This window comes from Daldinia vernicosa, assembly GCF_022497035.1.
Source record: "Daldinia vernicosa strain CBS 139.73 unplaced genomic scaffold F5Y00scaffold_2, whole genome shotgun sequence".
NCBI classification, from domain to species: domain Eukaryota; kingdom Fungi; phylum Ascomycota; class Sordariomycetes; order Xylariales; family Hypoxylaceae; genus Daldinia; species Daldinia vernicosa.
Window position 1 is genome coordinate 25,691 of NW_025953918.1, and position 24,935 is coordinate 50,625.

General features: G+C 47.1%; 4 protein-coding genes across 4 annotated transcripts; 3 read left to right on the forward strand and 1 right to left on the reverse strand.

Annotated features, from left to right (window-relative positions):
* Window positions 1–256: 256 nt before the first annotated feature.
* F5Y00DRAFT_223236 (uncharacterized protein) lies at window positions 257–1,876 on the reverse strand. The gene has a single exon (XM_048005845.1). The coding sequence runs from the start codon at window positions 1,462–1,464 to the stop codon at window positions 991–993; it is 474 nt and encodes a 157-aa protein (XP_047869591.1). The 5' UTR covers window positions 1,465–1,876; the 3' UTR covers window positions 257–990.
* Window positions 1,877–16,669: 14,793 nt separating this feature from the next.
* On the forward strand, window positions 16,670–19,103 carry F5Y00DRAFT_57142 (T-complex protein 1). The gene is made up of 5 exons (XM_048013826.1): window positions 16,670–16,874; window positions 16,955–17,021; window positions 17,082–17,290; window positions 17,346–18,574; window positions 18,629–19,103. Exons 1-5 carry the CDS (start codon window positions 16,850–16,852, stop codon window positions 18,719–18,721), a joined length of 1,623 nt encoding a protein of 540 aa, XP_047869592.1. The 5' UTR covers window positions 16,670–16,849; the 3' UTR covers window positions 18,722–19,103.
* Window positions 19,104–20,630: 1,527 nt separating this feature from the next.
* Window positions 20,631–22,712, forward strand: F5Y00DRAFT_250396 (HET-domain-containing protein; the record flags this gene model as incomplete). The annotated part of the gene is made up of 1 exon (XM_048009728.1): window positions 20,631–22,712. One exon carries the CDS (start codon window positions 20,631–20,633, stop codon window positions 22,710–22,712), a length of 2,082 nt encoding a protein of 693 aa, XP_047869593.1.
* A 455-nt stretch (window positions 22,713–23,167) lies between these two features.
* Window positions 23,168–24,920, forward strand: F5Y00DRAFT_269091 (uncharacterized protein; the record flags this gene model as incomplete). Its single annotated transcript, XM_048012373.1, has 2 exons — window positions 23,168–23,715; window positions 23,966–24,920. Exons 1-2 carry the CDS (start codon window positions 23,372–23,374, stop codon window positions 24,918–24,920), a joined length of 1,299 nt encoding a protein of 432 aa, XP_047869594.1. The 5' UTR covers window positions 23,168–23,371.
* Window positions 24,921–24,935: the final 15 nt, after the last annotated feature.

The window sequence follows — 24,935 nt, forward strand, 5'->3', positions numbered from 1 at the left end:
CAAATAATTTTTTTGCGACATCTTAAACCTAATTTAAGAAGTGAAGTAAAAATAAAAAGAATTATGGCGCAATACTGAAAATAATCGACTCTACCCGTAATTACTCGCTGATTTTTTGACCAGCTTGACTATGTAGAATAGATGGGAATTCCCACGTAAGGCATGTTACTCAGCAGCTTGCCTCATTGGGAAGTTTGGTCAATTGAGTAACTCGAAATTTTAGGACAGGTTCAAGTCACTAGATGAACACAGCAGATGAGATTTTATCATATATTTTTTGAGGGGCTTGAACTGGTTTTTTCGATTCTTTTATGAACGAATCTCCTGCGGTCGTGCGTAATAAATGCAGTGCCAGCTAGGAGAGGCAAGCATAGGCTAATCCTAGTTGCCTAAAAACGAGTATCAAGTTCCATCAATCCACGTTGAACATGGATGAGCCTGTGCTTTGGGTTATACCCCAATCACGGCTGCTCTGCCCTATTCTAACGCCCTCGCCGCGAGTCCGACGACTTCCAAAAACATTGTCTGAGCCAGTGTAGTCTAACCGACTGCTGCCAATTCCTGTGCCAGAAACCCCGTTCCCGGCATCCGTGTGCCATGCAAATAGAAACACAAGTGATATCTCAATATTGTATCGTAGTACAACAATGCCCGTCCCTATACCGGTAGCCCCCAATCGTACGCCCGCGGCTCGAAGGAAGTCGAAGGCAGAATCCCGAAATGACCCAAACTTTTTTTATGATGCTGTGCTCCGAAAGATGCTCTTGTACAACAAAGCAACAAATGAGATAGACGTAGCATGATCAACCCATGCCTAGTCGTTATGTCCAAAAGATAAAAGCAATAAGGAAAATGAAGAAAGGAAGGAGTCGTGTGGTAGCTACGTAGAGCCGGTAGTAGTAACATGCTTATTGGGTATTATAAGTGGAGTGTTGGATGGATGGATGTTCATCGAGGGTAGGAAATATCGTCTGTTCGTCTAGCCTACATCTAGTAGGATCGTCGTCGTTGTTGTTGGAGGCGGGCGTGCTCGAAAGAGCTAGCATAGTCCCTCAATTGCTTCTTAGCCTTATCTGATATTTGCGTGCTTTCGGTTCCTGAAGAAGTACTGCGGAGTGAACATAGGCTGCTGTGAGAGCTCGATGGGGTGAGGGCTCGCGTCGAGGACGAAGATGAATCTGAACGTTGGCTTAAGTATGATTGCGGTAGGGGCGTTGAGCCGTAAGGCTGGGCGTTGCTGAAGTCGTAGGCAGGAGGTAAGAAGAACTTGGATTGAGGCCTCGGGGCTGCCCAGTTATAAGAAGACGGGCTGACGAGTCCTGGAGTGCTCGCTGGTGTGCTTGATGTGGAAGATGTCTTCTCGAAGTCAGAAAGCCTGCATGGCTCAGAGCAGTAGGTAGCGCCGTCAGTCTGCCTGTCACAGGCAAGGCAGAACATAGGCTCCCAAGACAGATCGGAAGACATGGTGTACGGTGTGGTTCGGGTTTGTGTGAGTTTCAGTGTTTGGTCGAGGCCAACTTGCTTGACAAGTAGAATAGTATTGTGTAGTATTTACACAAAGCTATCACACATGCCCAAGTCGAAAAAGTCGAAGCGAATCCTTAGGGGAAGCAAATCGGAGCTGTCTGGCGTATGTTCAAGGCGAGACGACGAGACCGGGAGACCTTGGTGGTTTATACTCTTTTTATAAGTTGGTCCAAGATTGTATCATGTTTTGGTCTAGTGTTGCAATATAGCACGCAATAGCGGAGCAGCGAAGGTTGAGAATGGGTTATTGTCGAAGTTAAACGGTAGCTAGTAGTGTAGGAGGCTCGTTGGGAATAAGTTGGAGGAGACGATGTTCATTTGTATGAATCCAACTTACACAGACAGGATGTGGGTACTCAGGTACAAATGACTACTTGGTTGGGATGGGTGCATCGAGAGGTCAGTCACATCAGCAAGCGTTTGGATCAGCAAAGACAGCAGCGACCCACAGAGAGACAAGGGCAATTAGCTCGGTGGGGCCATTTGCAACTTTTGCGCTACAGTACAAGAAGGTAGGGGAAGGTCGAAAGGTCCAGCAGGCTGCACTTATCCTTGCAATGACTTTGCATATGGGCTAGGCCGTGTTAGAGCTAGCGCCAAAACTGCTGCCGATCATCACTGGAGAGCCTAGTCGCAGGTACGGAGGTACAGTGCAGGGGCCTCTTCTGACTGCTCGAAGAGAGAGAAAAAAAATCTGCTGCTGCAAGGTGTGTGTAAGGAAAATTACAAGGGGCGAGAGTTGGAATGGTGAGAGGGGTGTAGGGGGGGAGGGGCGTGTGATCATGACATCTCCATTTTACTTTACGCCACACCCCCCTTGTTCTTGTTCAAGAGACCCCTCTTTCATTGCTCGTTGCACTCTCTTTTTCCTTAACCCTGATGGTTGCTTATTTGATAACTGGTGTTCAGTTTATGCCAAATTATGGACGAATAGTGGAATAGTGGAATATATACATTGAAATATGAATATGAACATCTTCATTGAAGTCTCTCATTACTGCTCCACCAGAGAAACTTTAGTTACTTTTCGCAATGAATTCTCAAAATTGCGACTATTTTAGATTTCTCTACGTTCGATGCCACCTACGTACTCCCCTATTTTCTCCGGCATGATTTACAGTGGTATGCGACATACATAAGAGATCACCAACTCTCGTTCTTATTCGATCATTTGCTCCCCCCGGCTTATTAAGAATGTTTTACTGTAGGTAGTCAAATTATGCACGAACTTGGGTAGTCTTATATTGTTCGGTGTATTGATTGGTTAACAATTGCTTCATCGCCCGTGGTTTTGGTATCTTAAGGGCTATCACTGCCTTTTCCCTACCACTTGCATAACAATCTCGCCTTTTGCGAATTATATGGTAAAACACTAGGTAGTATATCCAATATCTACATACGTAGGTAGGTAACAATAAGATAGCGTCGAGGCCAAAAGATGCAGTGAGACGAATATAAAGATGGAGTGGAACCCGTGGGGGTTAGTAAGTTTTCTCTCTATGCCTTCAACCACGGTTGCCACATCGCGAAGTGAAAAATCGTCAATTAATTAGCTGCTACGTAATATCCAGCCGGTATTTCCCAATCGCGAGAACCCATATTCCGGTTGGGCGACCTAGGCAGACAAGTTCGCGCAGATAAGCTGCCAAGTTGGCCACCTGGAAGAGAAGAAGAGAAGAAGACAAGGCAAGGCATACGTAAGGTGTATGTAGGTCTTTACAATGTGTATATGCGAGTATGGTTGCACGATGACTATCATTTCATCAGGCCTACGCGTTGCGCAAAATTGAATTGGACGAAAGGGTATGTCTAAAAAGGGTCTGAGATAAAGGGGAATGGGGGAAGGGAAATGCGGATTGCGTTGAATTGCAAGTACATAAATGTGCAAGGCGACGATGTTGCAATTGAAGTACAGACCAGGTAAAGAAAGCGAAGTTGAGAGTCGAGGAAAGCGCCCTTTTCCTATTCAATCCTATTCAATCCGTGTTTTGCGGGGAAACAGCCAACCTTCGCACGATAATCAACCCATAATGATATCTGCAGTCGCACCAAGGTACTTTGTAGTTGCGCAAGAAAACACCGACCACCGAGCACCGACCAGTGATCACACAGAATCTACATAACCTTGCCTACATCTTATACATCAACTATATGTACTGCGTTGCACTATATTATATTAGGTATACTACATACTACATACTACATCTACTGCATTATACTACCTACATAACCTACTTATATAGAGATATGGGATGGTAGTGGTAGTGGCAGCATACGACCGAACCAGAAACCACCTGAGCTTTGCCCACACTATTAATGCAGGTCTCGCATATGCTCTGCGGACGACGGTCTTCGTCTGGTTGATATCATTGGTTGGTGTATACTTCCAGAGAGGATGGCAATTTATGAAAACCGTCCAAGGTGGCATCGAAATTACCACCTTTCTCACCATATCCCAATCATGTCTACCTTCTCCCCATGACGCCTTTTATTCCATTCGGGGTTCTTCGCCTGTATGTCTACCCCCCTTCTTTCGTCTCAACTCCTGCCGGTGCCGTGGTTGTTCGTGGGAAATGCCGCTCGCGAATGATACCAGACATATCAAGGAAAATTCAATAGGGTCCTCGCTTGCGTCGGCATTGTAGCTATGCTCACTACGGAATACTCAGCGTGAGTTTTCCAAGTCAGTCTATTCCCGTCCCAAGAGAAAGGATAGCCTTGACAATGGGTTTGTCTAGTTATAATGAGGAAATATATTCTTCTTAAAGCTCTTCGAGTTCTGACATCATCGTACTTATTCCAAAACTAGACTGCTACCGCAACATCAGTCGTACTAAGCGGGAAAATACTAGGATACCTAAGGTCATTTCATTTTATGGCTGTTCCTAACAACGTCCACTACACTACGGCCGGTACCTTACATCGGCCAACTAATCTACCAGTCATTTTCCGACCCTTCCGATGGATCACGGGGAAAGGCTGGAATGGGGGGACCCCTTCGTTATCATCATCATCACGGGTTACCCGAAAGAGACATTGATACTCTATTAGCTTGGCCTACCTGCCAGTGATCCAATTAGGACGGCAGCTGACATCTCCATGCTCTACATCATAGTGGTATACTGGTCGCTTGGAATGCACGATGCTCATGTCGTCAGCCCTCCGTAACATTTCCCCTTGCCCTCGGGGTCCAATATACAAGGAACACCAGCACTTATATACTTGCAAAGGCTTCAGCGCTACGGTAGATCTAGGAGTAGCGACGTAGCCTCTGGGGAAGATCCAGGACTCGGAGAGTATGATCATTGGGCGCATACCAAGGCAGGGAAGGGAATGGGGCTGTTAACTAACAAACCTCACACGCACCGCCTCCTTGGAGGTTGGAGTTAAAGCTTTGCAGAGAAAAAAAAAAGAAGTGTTACGCAGATCAGAACTCCAGCTCGTCGTGGCTATATTCCATCTGACAATCTCAGGCCAAAAGGCCCAATTGAGGATAGACAGTTCCCAGGCGAGCTTGACTGGCAACACCGCAGTGGTCTAGGATGGTCGATTTACGCCTAGCTGTGGTGAAGGCTCGTCTTGTGTGGTAGCCAAGGGCGGAACGCTAGGCCGAATGCGATTTGACCTGCATCGAAAGGCGGGGGAATCTCCTGCAGGTTCTTGTAGCGATTTGAGCAAGTTGGACCAAATGTTCCCAGTCGACAGCCACTGTTCGTCGTTGACTGTTGGCCTAAGAGCTGCAGAGTGCGAGGGTGAGCCACACTCTTTCTCGTCGTCTTTGGAATCGCCACCTGATAGCATGTATTAACCTTGTCGTGCTCCAACGCGACTTGCCTTTATGGAGACTAGAGTCTACATACATACCTGCATACCTAGGTATTCCTACGCACTCAGCAAAGGGTTATCGACAGCCGAATCCAAAGGCACTACATAGTATCATCTCTGAACGACCCTGGAACCTGCAGGTCTGCATAGTGTACTGCGTTAGTATCCTACAAGGCATACGATTTTCCACTCGGCCGACAAATCCCAACCCTTTTCAGGGACCGCGGCGATTTTTTGGGAAATGGTGCCAAGCAGGAGAGTTCTATAATAATAATTTATTATAACCCCGTCCAGGTCCATTGGCCTTGTCGATCCAGAGCGTAACGAGCGATAAGTACTAATATAGGAAACGTGCTAAGCATATCGCAAACGATACTCGAGTTGTCGTGCTACCCCATGCGTGTCTCGTAACGAAAAGAAGCCTGTTAGACGTCTGGGCGCGTTAATATCACTTATACTAGCACGTTGATCTTGACGATCTCGAAAGTGACAGAATCAGGGCCCACAATGAGGCTGTCGCTGGCTTGCCATGTTTAAAATGCAGAAACATGCTGCTTGATGAAAATATATTCGGTTGATTGAATATATACAAGCACAGAAGTATTAGTATCTACCTTGGAGATTATGCCCATCGCATATCCTAATTACGATGTAATTGATTGGACCTGGTTGAAATACACTTTACTGCGCAGTAGGCGCTCGCGCGAATGGTACTCAATACTGGAGGCCTGCAAGGCTTAGACGACGTCTCTCTGGGTACCATCGTATGCGCAAACATACATAGTAACGTATATTGTTACCCCGGGTGTATACAACTGTGTATTACCTGAATGGGAACATAACCCCCTCGTCTCATGAGTTCTTGATGTTCTTTGTACTCACTCTCACCCTGGCCCTGCTAGTCCCACGGGAGAATTCAACCTCGAAAGCTAGAATGGGGGGTCCGCGTGGGATGTCTGTCTTGCTTTGAGATGTCTATCTCTTCGATATGGATAGGCATGCGTCCAGAGCATGTGGAATATCTGAAACTAATAAAAGATAGGTGGATACGAAGAAGATAGGATAGATGGAGACATGGAGACATGGAGACATGCAGACGTACATACTGCGTAAAGTGTGAGTGGGACGTTCGCCCGCGATTCGGTCACATTAGTCTATCCACCCAGATCTGGTTTATCTCGGTAGACATCGTGCAATTCTGGGCAGACAAGACGAAGTCTCCATACTATGTACTTTAATCATTCTATCAGAAAGACCATTGTTTACCTGTCTACCTTTCAATTCGGTTACGCCAAGCCCAAGCTCTTGGTGTTGTTTGATTCTTAGCGTCTTGCTCATGATCATCGGGTCTTTTGTAGCTCCTAAACATAAGATGAAGTAAATTAATTAATTGCTTGTGTTGCTTACCCTCAGGCCATGGCGCAATATGAATGATGAATGTTGAACGATGTACATATGTGTATTATGAAGCTAAGAGCGAGTTTGTTTATTGCTTACCTACATAGTACGTAGAAGCTCAGTCTCTTCAACCAACCTGCCAACTTACAGGGAAGCCAGGCGATTCGCTGGGGTAACATCGATTTCACATGTGCAGAAGCAGGCAGGCAGGCCTTGTTATATCAGGTAGGTAACCCCGTAAAGCTAGGTCACTTGCGAACAGCAAGGGGGTATTGTCTTGGACGCTGACGAAACAGTGTAGCACGCGGCTGGCTGCGACTTAGCGACTTACATACATACCTACATAGTACGCATGGAGGAGAGGCAGAAACGTGGCTTGGCTGTCCTATCTATTCCGAATATTCGCCGTTATCCCCCAATTTTTTGCATCTCATTGCATCTCGTTGCATCTCACGCATCTGCGGCCAGGGGACGAGTGGAGAGAAAAGAAAAAAAAGAAGGGGTTCGGAAAATACATATCACATATCTCGTACATGAATTATGTATGCGAACACCTGATGACAGCCAAGAACCTGACGGGCTGACTGGCCTGGCCTGGCCTGGGCGTCGAGACGGGCAAACCGAAACGGGACCGGAAGAAGGTGTTGAACATGAAGCACACTCGGCCCGCACATTAACGCAAAAAGGATGTCGATGTGTGCGCCGATGACTCCTACACTAAATTATCTGACCCCCACGCTTAAACATTTCGTCATGTCCCATGGTATCTGAGTTGACGTTGGTATCATTTATCATTCTTAAATGCGTCTAATATCCCGACCCAATCCGGCTATTCAACCATGTCAGTTTTCTCCATCCCGAGAATACCCTTCTTTTTCGAAGGAAATGCAGGCATTCTCACCTCTGATTGGTTGGGCCCTCCCTCCCAGTCTCCAGATAGTCACTTATCACATTTCCATTTTTACAAGCGAGATGCCAAGCTCGACAAAGTCGGTACTATGTAGAGAAACGTGTGCTGTGCATGAACAGCGGGTTCCTGTTAGGGTGTCCAATAAGCAGCGAGGAACGCATTATAGCCAAGATATTATGGTCGTTCGGATCCTGACTGCTGGGAAATTGTGCGATAATGCTCATTAACCTCTTTTGGATATTATAGTGTCCGCTGCCTCCGAGTTTTATCGCTGTAAAGGTTGTGTAATGAAACGATCGACGTCAAGCGGGTTTCGCTGACTGAGATAGGTAGTAGCTCGCAAACTCCCTAGTTACGGAGCATCGCGTCTTTCGGACGCCTCCAAATCCGAGGCCAAGGTAAAAAAGGAGGTATAGTAGAAGAAGGGACGGGACGCGACGAGCCAGCGAGCGAGCGCACGGCTGCGGTGGAGTTTGATGATCTGTGACACGGCAAGATACGTTGGCCCTCGAGGATATTTTGCGACGTCTATCCTTACCCAACTAACCAAGTCTATCTACATATTCTGTAAGCTAGGCGACTCTCATCGCGCTAACCCTTGATCAGGGGCCTAAGCGTTCCCTAGACATCTACACTAGGGTCTGAAAAATAGGGACTTTCTCGACAATCTGTTGATCGTCATCGGTTCATTCCGTCTCCTCAGATTCTCCCTGATATTAGAACTGATAATATGTTGGCAGGTAGACCAAGGCGGTCGATCCTACGAATAATTATTACGAGCAGCGCTAGCAGTATCCCGCCGCTATTCCGTACTCAGCGCTTGCTCGTGGCCCACGAGACTACGGGCTGTGGAATCCAACTCGTCAACATCCGAGATTTTTAACGCAAGGGAGACGAAAACGCGGTTAGGTAGCTAGCTAATAAACATGGCTGCCGCTGTCTTCCTCACGTAAGAGGCGCTTGATTTGGAACGGAAGGAAACGTGGACGCTGAGTCTATAGTTCATCTCCCTTTGGGTATCCAGAGCGCTGGGTCTGCTCTCTATGGTTAACAACTATTCTGCTACGCACACCCTACAGTACTACCACTCCTTAGGGTGCAAGAAGCGAGCCTAATACCTATCGTAGTCTAGTTCGTTAGGGCTGGAGATTAGGTGTGTCGATGCATAATGGGACGATTGGCTCCTACGAAATCAATACCGTACCATACCATCATCATTTAGTTCAGGCTAGAACTAAAACTGCTGAAATAGGGCCTTGGAAGCATCGTCCACTCCATCCCTCGCTAAGGCAGAAATCCTGGTGGTTTTTTTAGGGCTTCTTCCAGATGCGGTCGAACGAAGGAAGGCTTAGGTGGCAAGGCGCTCGTTGAACGCCCAATAAGCGGTGCATCCCATTCAGTCGGGTCGAAATCGAAAATTTTTCATGGTATCATTATTGAAATTACCAAGAGGCAAATGTTAGGCTGGGCTAGAACCTTGGACTGCTTACTGCTGCAGTAGCATAATTCCCAGGAAGGCTTCGATTAATGAGTCGAGACAAGATATCGTAATCCAGCTCGGAGATGGTATCTTCCGCTTCTCATAAAGTTTGCTTTGGTATATCGGTTTGTTCCGAACTCTACAATCCGGCTATTGGAGGGTCATTATGCAGGAACAGCCAGTTGCAAAACTCTTGAGAGTCCAACAGCCAAGGCTATAGGGATATCCCGGGCTAGTCTTGTCAGACTGCCCACCCTGAACCAGTCCCGGGTCTTAGACTGACCCAAATAAACGTGCTCACGATGGTGAAAGTTCGTCGCAATTAGAGTGCGTAGCGCTATGCAATCCATTTTGGGTGCCTTGCAGGTAGGATTGGTTATTATCACTCCAGACAAGTCGGAGAATGCAGGATTCAATGATGTCTCGAGGAGGTGTGATTCACGCAGCTTACCGCAGAGGAAATCAGTCACATGAGCAACGATCCGCATCGTGCGGCACGGCCACGATATGATGGATGAGATTGAAAACTTTAGTGTATTAAGTTTCCAGATTTTTTCGAAATCCTAAGAGGCGTAGTTCTGGGCTTCTTTTACCCATGTTTCTAGTGCAATGCTACGCCGTACGGTATATTGGACTGCAACCACGCGAGAAGACATTCCAAGGACCTCTGGGCGTCTCGGCTTTGAGACTCAGCCTCGCGTTTTCCCACGGTAGAACCCCATGCTTCCAACAGGAAATCCTGGGGGTTCCATGCGGCTAAGCAGGATCTGGAAAGAAATATGTAACATAATCTAGTTTACGTAGGTATGTACGTAGTGTAGCTGAATGATAAGGATACGGGATCGGCAGCTAAAGACTACCTAGTATGATTTAGGAGCTGTTGGAGAACAGGACTGCAGGAGTATTGGCGATGCCTTCACCCCTGGGTAGTGTATGCTTTGACTATGTATCGTGGGATAAGCCTTAAACTGATCTTGGCCATTCATTTCATTATCTCGAGACCCTGAAAGATAAGCCCGTTAGAGTAAGGTGCATATGCCGTTTACTAGGTGACGATGCTTAGAAATACTTTGGTAGATCACTTTTATCATTTAAGCTTACATTCTTAACCTAAGTAATTAGCCGTTAGAGACGGGAACCAAGAACGATTTTTCCTAGATAGTGGCAACTTCAACTAAAATAGCGTCCATGTTATTCATCGTGATAGTGTATGCTTCAATATATTTTGTGTCAAAGAGGCGATTGAAGTCTGAAATGGCGCGATGACTAATGGACCCCATGGCGGAATAACAGTAACCCCAGACGTTATTTTCTCATTCTCCCCTTTCCCATTCCTAGCTTGCTGGTAACCAAGGATTAATCCTTGTTCTCACATCGGGAATTGGTCCAAATCAGAAAGGCATCGCCGACCACGGTACCCTGTCGCAGACCCCAGGTTATGAAGACTCCATCAATTAACTTTTTACACTATGTTCGTGAACATGGGCACAGACCTAAATGTTCACTAATCAAGCTAGAGGAGATCTCGAGAAATTATGGGCAATATAGATTGCTTAATAGGGATGTTCGAACTTACGCTACATACATAGTATAGTACCTGTACGGCCCCCAATAAGGGGCTAAAACTGCCAACCAACCCCTGCTAAACGATCCCGAAAAGATACGTACCTACTTACTTATAGTGTACATGCACCCATGACTCATCGTATCCAATAACAAAGTTCCTACAACCGCGCCGTTTTACTTACTACGTGCGCTTGTTTAGTGCTTTCTGGGGTCGCTTAACAATGGACCAAGTCCGAGCCTGTCTCTTAGCTAAAGAGCTAAAGAGACGTAGGGAAATGAGGTCTCACGATGACGACTAGCGTTATTGTCAATAGATTCTTTCGATTCCTTTAATTTTCATCCAAGTTACGCCAAGAAGATAGAATTACGTAGAGGTTCGTCTGTGCGAAGGAAAATCATCTCGCATATTACTTCTGACTATGTAAGTGTTTAACATGGCCTGGGTTTCGGTTACACGGCATTGTTATTTATGAGATGTGTAACTAAGCTTTAAGCCAAACTAGCAACATAAATAAAGTAATGAATGGTTAGGTAACTAGTTAACTAGTTGGGTAATCTATGTTTGTATAATGTCAAGTTCTCTTATACATACCTACATATAGACAACATAATAGTGCAACTTAAGCACCTGTACGGGGGTAGTTATAGAACTATAGATCCGGGTTTATCTATCAGCTGTCCGTTGCAATGACATCCATGGTTGGACACAGGTCTTGCATGCATCTATTGAATTCAATACTTCGCCTACCATGACATATCATGTCATGCCAGTGCCTCGGTAGGCTAGACTTGAAATGGACGTCCACTATGCAAGTTATTATACATGATGCATGTACACGATGCAAAGCCTACCTATCTACGTTGGGGTTGTCGGATGTCCGGAAAAGCGACAGCCTCGTTATGCTCTGCCTACTTTATGTTGTGAAGCTATGCTGGAGATAAGCTTGAAAATATACCTATATAACTTAAAACAGTTGTAAATGTTGTGACATTGCCATACGATATCACGACATTAATACCTACTCATGCATCTCTATTGAGTTGTTTATTGACTCCGGTAATCTCGGCTCCCCCCAAGTGAATGGTCGTATAACCATCGTCTTTTTTACAATTTTTATTCTTTGATTATATAATTGAAATTGTGGAACTAGGTACCTACTTAGTATGTAGGTACATACTAGTGTAGGGATCAGACTAAAACCCCGCATTTTATACTCTTGGCATATGTGCCTATGCGCTAGGTATAGGTATGTACACCACACTATTACAGATACCTAACACTACCTTTATGTAGACTATGCGTATCAACCGTCGCTGTCAAAACTTCAGCCTTCTTTTCCCCCTTCCAAAATGAGAAAAATGAGGATTCCAACCCTTGCACTAACCTTGCAAAAGTCGTCGTCAGCCGCATCAAAGTGTTGAATTCCACGAATTCTTCCAATCCTACCCATACACCGACGAATCACGGATCACGAGGTGTGTGTGTTGTCTTGTTGGTTGATAGATCGGTCCCAGGCCGACGGTTGAAACCTGGTCTGCCGTGATCTACAACGGCGATCATACGGCTTTCACAGCTTTCAGAGCTCTAAAGCTGTTTCAATCCTATCCACAAGCTTCGGCTCGTCGCATCATCCGCTCTACGGTGCAAGCCGAGCTTCCCATAACGTCGACTCGATAAGGCAATTCGTTGCATGTCTGGCGGCCTAAAGTGGTCTTCGTATTAATCTCTCGGTTCCGCTGACCCCGAGCCCTCGGCCTTTCTATGTAGACTGCATAGCAGCACAGGAGTCCATCGAGAGCAAGCCCGAAAGCGTTGGTTACTTGTCCAAAGGCTAGGCCCAACAGTCAGAATAGATACACACGAGCCTGCCGGGGAGACGACAGGTCATGTTACACAAAAACTTCCATCCAGCCGTCGTTACATACGTCTACTATGCACTGTACGTCTAGGTATACGAATAGAAACGCTGACTATTGCCTACGCCGGCGATTACTGGTCACACTGCGAGTGCAGTGTGACTATAAAAAATTACTTGTCTGCCTTGGGTATAGGAAGTGGGATGGCCAGTAACGATAATATACGTATGCCTCGCGCAGCTTGCCGTGCGGATTGCAATAATTCTACTGCCTTACTGCACGCAATCTCTATTCCATGGCCGGTGATCGCCCTTCTTGTGACACCATCGCCTAGTTCCCTTTCGCAAACCGTCTCATTCCCGTCGCCGTCGCTGCGCCGCCCGCTCTAGCCTCGGGAACGAGTCGTCACGCTCCTTGTAGCATGTCAAGGAACATGCAGGGCCGGCATAGGCGTGATAAGGCGAAACAGACTGTTACACATTATCCTAGGACACATTATCCTAGGCCCGTCATTGCCTGTGTCGATCGAGCGCCCTGTCTGCTTATTCGATTCCTAATTATTGAATTGATGGACGACATGGTATTTTATATGCATTATGCTCTGCACATAGCTATGGCGCCTAAACTGTATTCTATATTGGATAAACTCCTATTTCAATCTTCCGTGGGATCGAGATGCTCTGAGGCTATTTGTTAAAGTCGCAGGCCGGTGGCAGGAAACTGTTGCGTTAGCTGGCGGCTCTAGTCGACATACAACTATGCATTGCATTGCTTGCTTTTTTCCTCAAGAAGAATTTTCGTGTTCTCGAACACGGAGAACTGCAACGTTGTCCGCCACTGGTGGCTACAACGCCCATCTCTATGACATCTGCCCGTTATTCCCAACGTGGCTACGATACCTTGTCACATACATACATACCTAGGCACGCAATGTCTCGCTTTACAGACACACCGCTGTTGAGTTAACAAATCAAGCTATCCAAATGTGGCTTGCCGTGCGTATTACAACTGGCGTAGTAACATAGTAGGATCCTACATCATCTTCTTATTGGCCTCCCCGCACCGACGCAACGGTCCCAATCTCTCATAGACCTGTGGCTGCATGGCAAAGCTTGGGGAACGTCCTAACGGTTGCTAATAGCGCCCACTAACTAGGTAGGACTTGGATTGTATAGAACATGTTTCTAATGGGACGTTAACGCCACGCGTTACCGTTGCCCGAATCCCTTGCTTCAGCGGCTACCTGCTCAGGGTCCGAAAGGGCGGGTGATGGCTTCAGATCCCTAACAAAAACATACCAATCCCGAGATATTAATGTCGGTGCCGAAGTTTCTTCCTACCGTCTGAATGGCGTTTAATTTCGGGCTTTGCAATGGGATTGGCTCCAGGGGGGAACTGGCCCATTACCGCCCGCCTGGCACGCGGGAGATCACACGGGAGAGTTCCTCGCGTCGCTCCTCCCATTCCACCGGATAGGAGTCATCTCCGACCCAAAGGTACTGCTAGTAACGCGGCACTGTACCCTCCCGAGAAAGGGAGGCTATATCGTATCTAATGTGTCAGGCCGTTGTAAATGTCCGTGAGTAAAGCCCTGTTCCAAGTACGGAATCACGCTGCCGAAGAATGCAGTATGTACCTAAAGCACATTAGCTTTCATGCACCGGAAATAGCAAACTATGTATGACAAGTATCCAAGAGGCATACGACAGTTGGCCTTGCCACTTTATTTCAATGGCACGATAATAATCCCACGACTCAGGTATAGCTGTGAGGAGGCCTGCGCAGCGAAAGGCAGACTCGGGTAGCGTCAAAACAGCATAATACCTTGCCATTGTGGCCCGTTGCAAATCTCCAATCGGCGCCTAAAGTCTCGAAGGATTGCCATAATCAGACCATACCGTGGTGTTGGTAAAGCACCCCTAGAATCGACAAGGACCTAACTAACGAAGCGCGGGGGGATTTTTTTCAATTAAGCAACTATCTGCGAGCTGAGTATATACGACACGGGATCTAGGCCGCCCTGCATCAATGCCATTCCTACGATGGGTATCCTTATTGGGAAACCCCCTGAAGGAACTGGCTCCGAACCGAGTGGCAGCGTGTGACTTGTGCGCTCCGAACTATGGCAATGCTCGGAGCTGGTTGGCGTAGCGGTCCGCATGAGGTGGTGTAGCAGGAACACGGCTTCGCTCTCTGTCTTCTAAACGGGTAAATGTGCCTGTCTGTGACACGCCGGCAAGGCGCCTATCGAGAGGGCAGAACAGCAGCTACCCGGATCACGATCGGGACCATCTCGCACCGTAAATGAATGCATCAATGGATGGATGGATGAATGAATGAATGAACACGCCGCGCTGTCTATCGATGCCGTTTTCCGGAGGCGGCACTGTACGGTAACAAATCGCGTACGTTGGGCGCGCTAGGTAGGTTAGGTTAGGTTAGGTATGCTGTACCGCGTGGAGGGATCTGGTTAGGCGTCAGCAAGTCAGGCGACCGGTCACCTATGCACCTTGCCGTGCTGCTTGTCGGGCGTGGCGCGGGCGAGCGTCCGAGATCGCTGGCCCTGGCGATGGGCGGATACCACGCTGGTCTTACATACTTGGAGGTCATCACCTTGTTGTTGTTGCTTTGGTGGGTGGCGTGTATCCAGTCTTGCTTGTCACCACGGATTCCTCTTAGCGATGAAGTTATAATAGCTTAGCTATCTACATACCTACCTACGTAACCTAAGGTATAACTTGGAATGTTATTGCTACTACATATATGTATTGCCGTGGTGGCCCGCTATGTAGCTCGATTTCTGTCGGAAGACGTGGATACGCCGAATCGTGCAGCGTCGAATGTTGATGATGGTGGTAGTCGGAACCGGCAGATGTGGGCTTGGAATCGTCAACTCGTCTGCCGACGATGCGTGGACTTGGGCTCTTGCGGCGTGATTTCTGTTATCTTTTCTCTCCGATCGATCGGTGATATTGGGTATCACTTCAGAGCTAACGATATGTGTGGTACTTCGAGTCTTCGAATTCTATTGTGAGAGGTGGATTATCGCAGCCATCGAGATATCGCTAGTAGGAGGATGCTTTCGTGTTGGTAAGCTTTATCATAGTAAGGAGTATGTATACTATTATTCGTGCTAACATATTATTTAAGATCATGTTTCTTGATATTTGATTCCCGGCTATTGTGGCCATCGTCTTTCTTGGTAGATGTCCAGCCCCTATTTTTTGGGGAGGATATCTCTAAGACGAGCGTCGAGTTTTCATTATCACCGTTTTTTTTTCTCTTTTCTTCTTCTTTCCCCCTTTCTTGATAGAAGCTGGTTTGCTTAAGTGTTTCGAGGGGTCCCTAGGGCAATCAATATAAGGCGAGTACGAAAACTTGACTAGAACGAGTCGAGTTGCCCATATATACTACTGATTGGCATAGATTTTATTCAGTTGAGTTCGGTATGAAGGGATGGCATGGCTTCTTCTATAACTACCTCATAACTATGTAGATTGTAATGACAGATGCAAAGAGTTGTATATTACGGCGAGGTAAGTCAACTTATGGGATTCACTGTCGAATAGACATGTCCACGTCTTGACCACAGCTAGAGCTACGTATTTCTCACGAGCAACCACGTTTATGGCAGATCTTAGGAATTGCATCCTGTCTAGGCGAAAACATATCCAGCTGGAGACTTACGGTTTAATATCTCGAGGAATTGGAACAGTATATTTCTAGGGTTATAAGTTTTCGGTGTCTTCTCCGTACCCCGTCTGGTTGTAATGCACTTGTAAGCTAGAGGCGTCTTCATCTTGAGCTCATATGCCAACACAGACAAGACCGCAATATGCGAAATGAATAGTATTAGTATTATATAATACACCGATGATCTACTACCTATAACCTATTCCGTATGGATGCCTACATGACGTTGAATTAAAGTGCGTGCGCGTGTCTGCACATATGTAGGTTAGAATACTTAGAAAGGTACGTAGGTACCAGGTAGATAGGCTACTCTACCTCAGTGACGTAATAGGGCCATGAAGATAGGTAGTGGTCGTGTAACCTAGGTGGATCTCATGCACGGTGAAATAACTTTTCCATTTCCCGCGGGGGAGCTTCCAAAATTTCTAGGCGACAAACACCTTCAATATTAGAAGGCAAGCTTCGCGATACGCCACTTTTTACCGGGAATACGTCGTTTTACTACTGGTGCGAGTCGATACCGAGTGTATTTTATTCCCATTTAATTTGATAGCACCGAAATCCAAACACCACGACAGAGCACCTCTTTCAACATGCAGGCTCCCGTTTTGGTTATGAGTGAGCCCCTCGCCCCTCCATGAGAGCTAAGCTTGGGCAAAATGTGGGAAATAGCTACTAACTGTGTATTCCCAACCTAGACACCCAAAGTGGTGATAGACAGACTGGAAGAAAAGCTCAGCTGTCTAACATCGCCGCCGCGAAGACGTATGTCTCCCTTTACCCTATTCGACCCTTAAACTTCCCTCGCTAAAACCCTAGCTCTAGCGTTGCCGATATTATTCGATCATGTCTTGGTCCCAAGGCCATGCTGAAGATGCTGTTAGATCCTATGGGTGGTATTGTCCTCACCAACGATGGTCACGCTATCCTACGAGAAATCGAAGTGTCACATCCCGCTGCGAAGAGCATGATCGAACTTAGCAGAACACAAGACGAGGAAGTCGGCGACGGTACCACGACGGTCATTATCTTAGGTTAGTGATATGATAAGCGGTAGAAAGTATGTTCGTGGGGCTAACTATATGCCAGCCGGTGAGATTCTAGCACACGCACTCCCACAACTAGAGCGAAATATACACCCGGTCGTTATCATTTCCGCCTTCAAGCGCGCTCTCAAAGATGCACTAGAGATTATCGACGAGATATCCTTACCCATCGATATCAACGACGACAAGGCTATGTTTAGCTTGATCTCTTCTTCTATCGGCACCAAGTTCGTTTCGAGATGGTCAGATTTGATGTGCAGTTTAGCTCTTAATGCTGTCAGGACGGTCACTTGGGAGGCAGGAAATGGCAAGCAAGAAGTCGATATCAAGCGATATGCCCGCGTGGAGAAGGTTCCAGGTGGAGAGATCGAGGATAGCAAAGTCTTGGACGGTGTGATGCTCAACAAGGATATTACTCACCCCAAGATGCGAAGGAGGATCGAGAACCCCAGAATCATTCTACTCGACTGTCCGCTGGAATATAAGAAGGGTGAATCTCAAACTAATATTGAAATCACGAAAGAGGAGGACTGGAACCGTATTCTGCAGATTGAAGAGGAGCAGGTTAAGTCCATGTGCGAGTCTATTCTGGCCTTCAAGCCTGACCTAGTCATTACGGAGAAGGGTGTGTCGGATCTCGCGCAGCACTACTTCGTGAAGGCAAATGTCACCGCGTTGCGTAGAGTTCGAAAGACAGACAACAACAGAATAGCTCGAGCGACTGGTGCGACTATTGTGAACAGGGTGGATGATCTCCAGGAGTCGGATATCGGAACCAAGTGTGGACTATTCGAAATCGAGAAGATTGGCGATGAATACTTCACCTTCCTTACCAAGTGCAAAACCCCCAAGGCGTGCACAGTTCTACTTCGAGGACCTTCCAAGGATATATTGAACGAGATTGAACGAAACCTCCAAGACGCTATGGGAGTAGCCCGGAACGTTATGTTCCACCCCAGACTATCGCCAGGTGGTGGAGCTACGGAGATGGCAGTCTCAGTACGCCTGAACCAGCTAGCGAGGAATATTGAAGGCGTACAGCAATGGCCATACAAGGCAGTTGCCGAGGCCCTAGAAGTCATTCCCCGGACGTTAGTACAGAATGCCGGTGCTAGTCCCGTGAGAGTTCTTACCGAGCTTCGTGCTAAGCAAGCGGAAGGCAAGAGCTCGTGGGGTATTAACGGGGATACCGGATCGATCGTGGACATGCAGGAATATGGCATCTGGGAGCCTGAGGCTATCAAGCTCCAGAGTATCAAGACCGCCATAGAAGTAAGTTTTAACACGATCATTCCGCTTAAAACGCTTTACTGACTATTGTTTTAGGCTGCCTGTCTCTTACTGAGAGTTGACGATATCTGCAGCGCGAAGAAGGCGCAGCAAGTGGGAGCACCCGGCCTGGGTGGTGGTGACGACTAAATGGGGAAATAAAATAAAATAATTGATCACGATGCCGAGCGAGCCTACTAGATACGGAATATTGAGAGGACATACCCACGTACGAACGGCTGGTCTAAAAGCCACGAGATAGGTGAATTAGATGGCTCTGCTACCATATTGGTCTGTTGATGTTGCTTGTGAGACATTACCTTATTCGTGGAACGATGAAACTATGTCGGTACTTTGATGTCTTGTCGTGAATGATCACAACCCCTTTCCGGTAAGCAGGTGGTAACTCTTCCAATTTCAATATTGAACGGGGAAGAACTTTCGTTAAACATCGCTGGTTTAATAACTACAACGAAGTTATCGAGGGAAGTTGACACTTTGCAAGTCCCACTAGTTATTCCGAGAAATCATCCCAACTCTCAACTCTTTTAGACTTTTAAAACTTTTCATTTATTGTCTACTAACTTTGCAACACTACATCAGGTAGGTATCTTAAACCTAGATCCGGGACTTTTTGTTTTTCTTAACCTCACTTCTATATCATTGAAGATTTTATCTAAGGAAAGTGCATACTTACCTAGGTAGATACCTCAAGTTGCTTCTGTGTCATTAGTGTCATTAGGAGGTATGTACTTTGCAACACCTTTATACTACATGTGCCCAGGTACTTAGTCATAATCACCTGAAAATATAGTTGAATGGCACTTACATGTTCTTCAACGGTAACGCTACGAGCTTGACTACCACGTAGGTACGTAGTAAGAATGGTAGTGACAAGCAATACAAACTCACGACTGAGTCATAAGTAGTACACAAATTGAATAACGCGGCTCCTTAAGGCCTTCCTTCGTCTGGAGTACCAGACATGTTTGGAGTTCCCCGTCTTGTAATGGGTAGTCAAGCAAAAGTATACTGACTCTTAATAGCAAATTCATATTAATTATCAACGCTGTTAGATGGAGGTAACCTTTAAGCGTTACGAACAGAAGATTCAGAGAACTGAATGACTTTATTATGAATCCCAGTCCAATATACAATACCGATCTAGTCATAAAGGGGTTTCTGAGTGAGTGAGTGAGCCAGTGCTGCTGCTGCTGTATTGTTGACTTTGGGAGCCCAATTCTGCTACCCCAGTATAAAGCTAAGGATAGAACTGAGTTAATAGGGGTTAATCTCCAGATAATTAATATATCCAATGTCTCTTTACTTATTTTCAATTATTTCCTATTTAGAATTTATTTACTCCTGTATCTGGTATCAGCTGCCTCAGGGTTATTTCATGTATGTTATTTTGTCTGCCGCTTGCTTATGCCCCAAATTTGATATCTTGTGGTACCGATCTCCGACCGGAGTTCTGAATCACATTGGGTAGAGGCTATGGGATTGGTACTTGAAGGCGAAAAAAATATTCTGATGCGCTTGAGTTTCATATTCGAGGACTATGGTCAGAACTAATATATTGCTTCTTCAATATAGCTACTTAGATATGATTAAGGCTTCAAGACGGCATGGTGCCCGAATGTCCTAATTTATGAAGGTTATTGTCTTGGGCTACATTCTACGGAATAGGGGATTCGTCTGTACGTATGCTTACAACCTTTTTATTGGATGCATCTTGTGCTCAGCCTGCAGCGCCAGAGAATCGATGCCTAAATACCAGGAACGCTTGCGAGGCTAGGCATAAATCTCACACGATCCCCAACAAGGAAGAAGGCATAGCTCAAGCATTTCATGACAGAAACGAGTATCAGGCAGCATAATCTGCGTATTGTACTTCGCGTCTTAGAAAAAAGGGGTGTCGCAAGGCTTGGTAATAACGATGGCGGACGTACCAGATGACAAGGCTGGCGATCCTCGCGCAACGGAATCTGATGGCGATGAGATCGATGTGGAATATCCAGGCGGGTTTAGATTTTGGAAAGACGGCAATCACTTTGCGATGCTTCTGCCGTTTGGAGCCCCGAATCTTTGGGGTGACAAGGCTAAGAAAGATACAGAATCCAACGTAGAATCCAACGTGGAACCTATCGGCTGCCCAGTATGCGGCGACCTTGCGACCGAAGGCACGAATATGGATAGGTGGAAGAGGAGATCCATCTTAGAGCTCGAGGCGAGTGCCAAGGAAGGCTGCAAGTATTGCCTCCTGATCAGCAAAGGAATCAGACAGTGCGTTCCGGAGAGCGAGCTCACAGACAGCTCATGTCTCCAGAATCGATTGGCTCGCGTTCTCCCAAGGGGATCCAAGGACGATGCACCAAATAGATACGGCATCTGTATGTTCCAGCTCGGGGGCGATGAGCATTGGAATGAGAAGAAAGTTCCGGTGTGCGCAATCCCTTGTGGGGACACAAGTGTGGACGCTGCAATGGATCAGGCTAAGGAGTGGCTGGAGGAATGTATAAAAGATCATGACAGCTGCGGCGGTGGGAATGAGAAGCCAGCTCCGACACGCCTCATCGACGTATCGATTGATCATACCAAAGACGTGAGACTCGTGGAGCTCAATGGTAGTTTGTCTTGTTACTCCTGCTTGAGCCACTGTTGGGGAGGTAATGGAAGTATCACGACCACCAAAGACAATATGGGGGAACGGAAAGATCGGATCCCATGGTCAGCTCTTTGCTTGACGTTCCAGGATGCCATCATGGTTGTTCGTCGTCTCGGCCTGCGTTACATTTGGATCGACTCGCTGTGTATCGTTCAGGATGACAAGGACGATTGGGCAAGGGAAGCCGCTAGAATGGCCAGTATCTACGAGAACGGGCACCTGACCATCGCGGCAACTAGATCCGCAGATCATGACGGCGGCTGCTTCTCCAAAACTAACCCGCAATTCGAAACTCATAAGGTATCTGTCTCATCCTTGGGGAAAGACGAGCTCACGTTGTACTTTCGCCAAATGATGCCGCATTGCGGCTCCATATTAGGTTCGCCAGAGCAAATCGTCGAGTTCCCGCTACTAGACCGCGGCTGGGTTTATCAAGAACGTATCCTATCACGGCGCGTACTGCATTTCCAGAACAATGAAATCTCGTGGGAGTGTATGTGCAGAACTGTCTGTGAGTGTAAAGACGGAACGGAAATCTATGGGGCCTACATCCGTCCTCCGTATCGCCACGCCGGGAGTTTTGGTCCTCGTTTGGTCGAACCCAAGAGGGACCACTACTCTGTTCTCGTCGCAAAGTCGCTCCCTCGCAAGATAGATCGCTGGCACGAGATTGTCCAGGAATACTCGGGTCTCAAGATAAGTTACCAGAATGATGCGCTACCGGCACTCGCAGGGTTAGCAAGGCAGATGCACCGGCACCGAGATGGTGACGCGTATTGTGCCGGTCTCTGGAATTTGACTCTCGATGTTGACCTGCTCTGGGCCGCCGAGGACGACCGAGCGCGGCGTCCTGACGAGTGGCGGGGACCAACTTGGTCGTGGGTTTCGACCACGAGTGCCGTGAATTACGTAGAAGCACACCACCGCGCCATAGCTAAGAAGTACGCCGACGTCACAGACGGAAACGTCCGGGTCTCTGAGTTTGACCAATTCGGCCAGGTCATGCAGCCAACCTGGCTCAAGGTCCATTGCCCTATATTCGAGGCCGCTGTGCATTATGCCCCGGAAGATTCGAACCGCAAGCTGGAGGATGCGTCCGGAGCGGCCCGCTACGAGATCCATGTAGATGGGTCCGCTGTTGGAGAATTTCACGCAGACTACGACCTCAAGGCGGCACGAGGAGGGGAGGAAACGTGTGTGCCGGACGGGTTCGAGGTAGATCTGGCCCTGATGGCGAAAACCTACAATAAATACGTCTACGTTGTCTTGATTCGGATAAACTTATGGCCACGGAGCGAGCGAGAGCTTGTAGGGTCAGACTCCTATTCGTCTGGTTTGTTCCGCATCCTGCTACCGTTTGGAACAGTGGTTCGGGAGCGGATAGGGCTGCTTCTAGTCACACATGTGCGGGATACAGTTTCGGTGTTCCATGAAGACATGGAGCCGATAGAAGAGGAGATGTTTTGGAGATAGTTACACTGAAAGTTTTGTCGATGTTAAGGGGGATGTCATGAACCGGCATGTAGAAGGATATGTGTTAGGTAATAATTATATTCAGCTGAAATAGAAAAGGGGCTTAGAGTATCTGTCGATATCCTATGATGAACCTTCAGATACACATGCAGGTACACATACAGGTACACATAATAAATGATACGAGTATTTTAGTACATACTAGTATATACCAATATTACGTTTAAGTTAGGCAGTCACAACGAAGGCAACCTTATTTCCTCTTGCTGCCACGTAACTTCCTAAGTATTGTACAACGTGTGTCATCATCTACACACCGCGTGCTCAATCCGCGTTGTCACTAGGTTACAGTTTACTCTACTTATTAGCTCGTTGTACAACTTCAAACCTTATATCAAACGGTCGTCCTTTCCCAGGTCATCCTTTCCCAGACCCCTTTCCAAATAATATATAAAGACAGCTCTCCCGCCACTAATTCGACTTTTTTTCTTCCTTCCACAGCCCTCGCACAATTTAATTTTCATCTACAATCTTGATCAACAAGAGAGACAAACACCTTGCCTAAACAAGAACGTCGCCCTTTTCGGCTCTAGGCAACTCTTACTTTTCGCAAACACCAAGCTTCTCTCGCACTATTTTAAATCTACTATTTATTCACCATGACTCCTCTCACGAGAAAACGCAAGGCCGAACTAGAAGCCGCAGCACAACAAGCTCCAGTACAGACACAACCGGAGACCAAACAGTCCGTCGAAGAACCTTCTTTAAAACGTCAGAAACTAACTGATCCGTTCAAGAGGACCGATCCCTTCCGCCCCCATTCACCCCCTCCTAAGACTGTGATTCGCCGTCGCAGCCTGGCAACCAAGTTGAAACAGCCGTTGCCAGTAGTATTCTTTACTATACCAGCAACCAACCCTTCTAACCAGGTTTCTGCTAAGGGTCGGAGCAGCAACGATTTGAACACAATAATGCTAACTAAGTCTCTGTTCGAGCATGCGGAGTAAGTTGTCGCTCATAATTACCTTTTCTCATTCCCCACTCCTATATTCAGATCTGTTGCTGGGCATCAGGTAACCACTTTACCGCCTTAAGTATCTGCCGCTTCATCTATAATTTCTTTTTCTCCTCCCCTTTGCATCAAAATCTTCTTTGTTCACTTGGTCCAAAATAATATCCCAGTGAGCATCGAAGCCCAGGGGAAAAAAAACTAAATATATATAGCTGTATACCTAGCTAACAAAGTGAAATAGCAAATATGGCGCTGCTTCATTACCCACTAAGGAGACCCTTGATGTCTGGTTAGAGGGACATAAGGATATCTTTATCCAGGCTCGAAAAGAGGGATATCACCAGCAAGTCACTTCAGCACAGCCACCACAAGATTCACCTCGCGCTGCGACTCACCCTGGTGTCCTCCCCGAGACGACAGCCCCCCAACATAACCTTGCGGCCGATCAGAATGCCTCACCACGCCGCGCCGTCCCTACTAACCGAATAATTATCTACAGGGCAATCTGTACCGCTCGCCACACTGCGGCTCATATTTTGACTCAAGTTGCTGCAATCCTTGAGGGCCCAGCGGTAGAGCCAAGCATTACGCACGAGGGAGGGCAGCAGAATCAGCAGCAGCCCACGCCTGCAGAGGCAATAACAGCCCATAAGGAAGAAAAGAAGAGAGAAGAGGACAACGTCCAAGAAAAGGAATTGACCGCAGTCGGAACTAAAACAGAGCCCACCCGGGTGAGACCAGTGGCACCGCCGTTAGACACGCGCTTCTTTCATCCGAATGGTCAGCTACAGTCCGTGTATCGGTATCTAACGGCGCAAATCCCACTACCAAGACAATGGGTGCGATGGGCTATTAACAACGGAATCAACAAAGTGCCAGGGCGCGGAGATATCCGCGAGCCTGGGGTGTATGTTGCGGAGGACACATTCGACTACGATGCCTTGTTTGAGGCGGTTCACCGTGGTTGTTTTCGGACTGGCCGATTAGAGATCGACGGGTTTAGCGAGTACTGGCCTATGGTGCGAGGACGTAGGGACAGCACGACAGTAGATCTAGCACTACATCACCTCCCGACTCACCTATCGTCGCTCGAGCGCACGGAGCTTGATGAGCAAGTACGGAAGTCAAATACACCAACGCCAGAGCCCAGTTCCGTATTAGAGACGGGGACGGTACCCACTCTCCATGCCGGGTAGTGATAAAAACGGATT

Excerpts from the sequence above, each read along its gene's own strand:
- F5Y00DRAFT_223236 (XM_048005845.1), bottom strand. The coding sequence starts at position 1,464 with ATGTCTTCCGATCTGTCTTGGGAGCCTATGTTCTGCCTTGCCTGTGAC.
- F5Y00DRAFT_57142 (XM_048013826.1), top strand. The coding sequence starts at position 16,850 with ATGCAGGCTCCCGTTTTGGTTATGA. Across the intron at positions 17,291-17,345 it reads CACGACGGTCATTATCTTAG|CCGGTGAGATTCTAGCACAC; the intron begins GTTAGTGATATG and ends ACTATATGCCAG. Across the intron at positions 18,575-18,628 it reads GTATCAAGACCGCCATAGAA|GCTGCCTGTCTCTTACTGAG; the intron begins GTAAGTTTTAAC and ends CTATTGTTTTAG.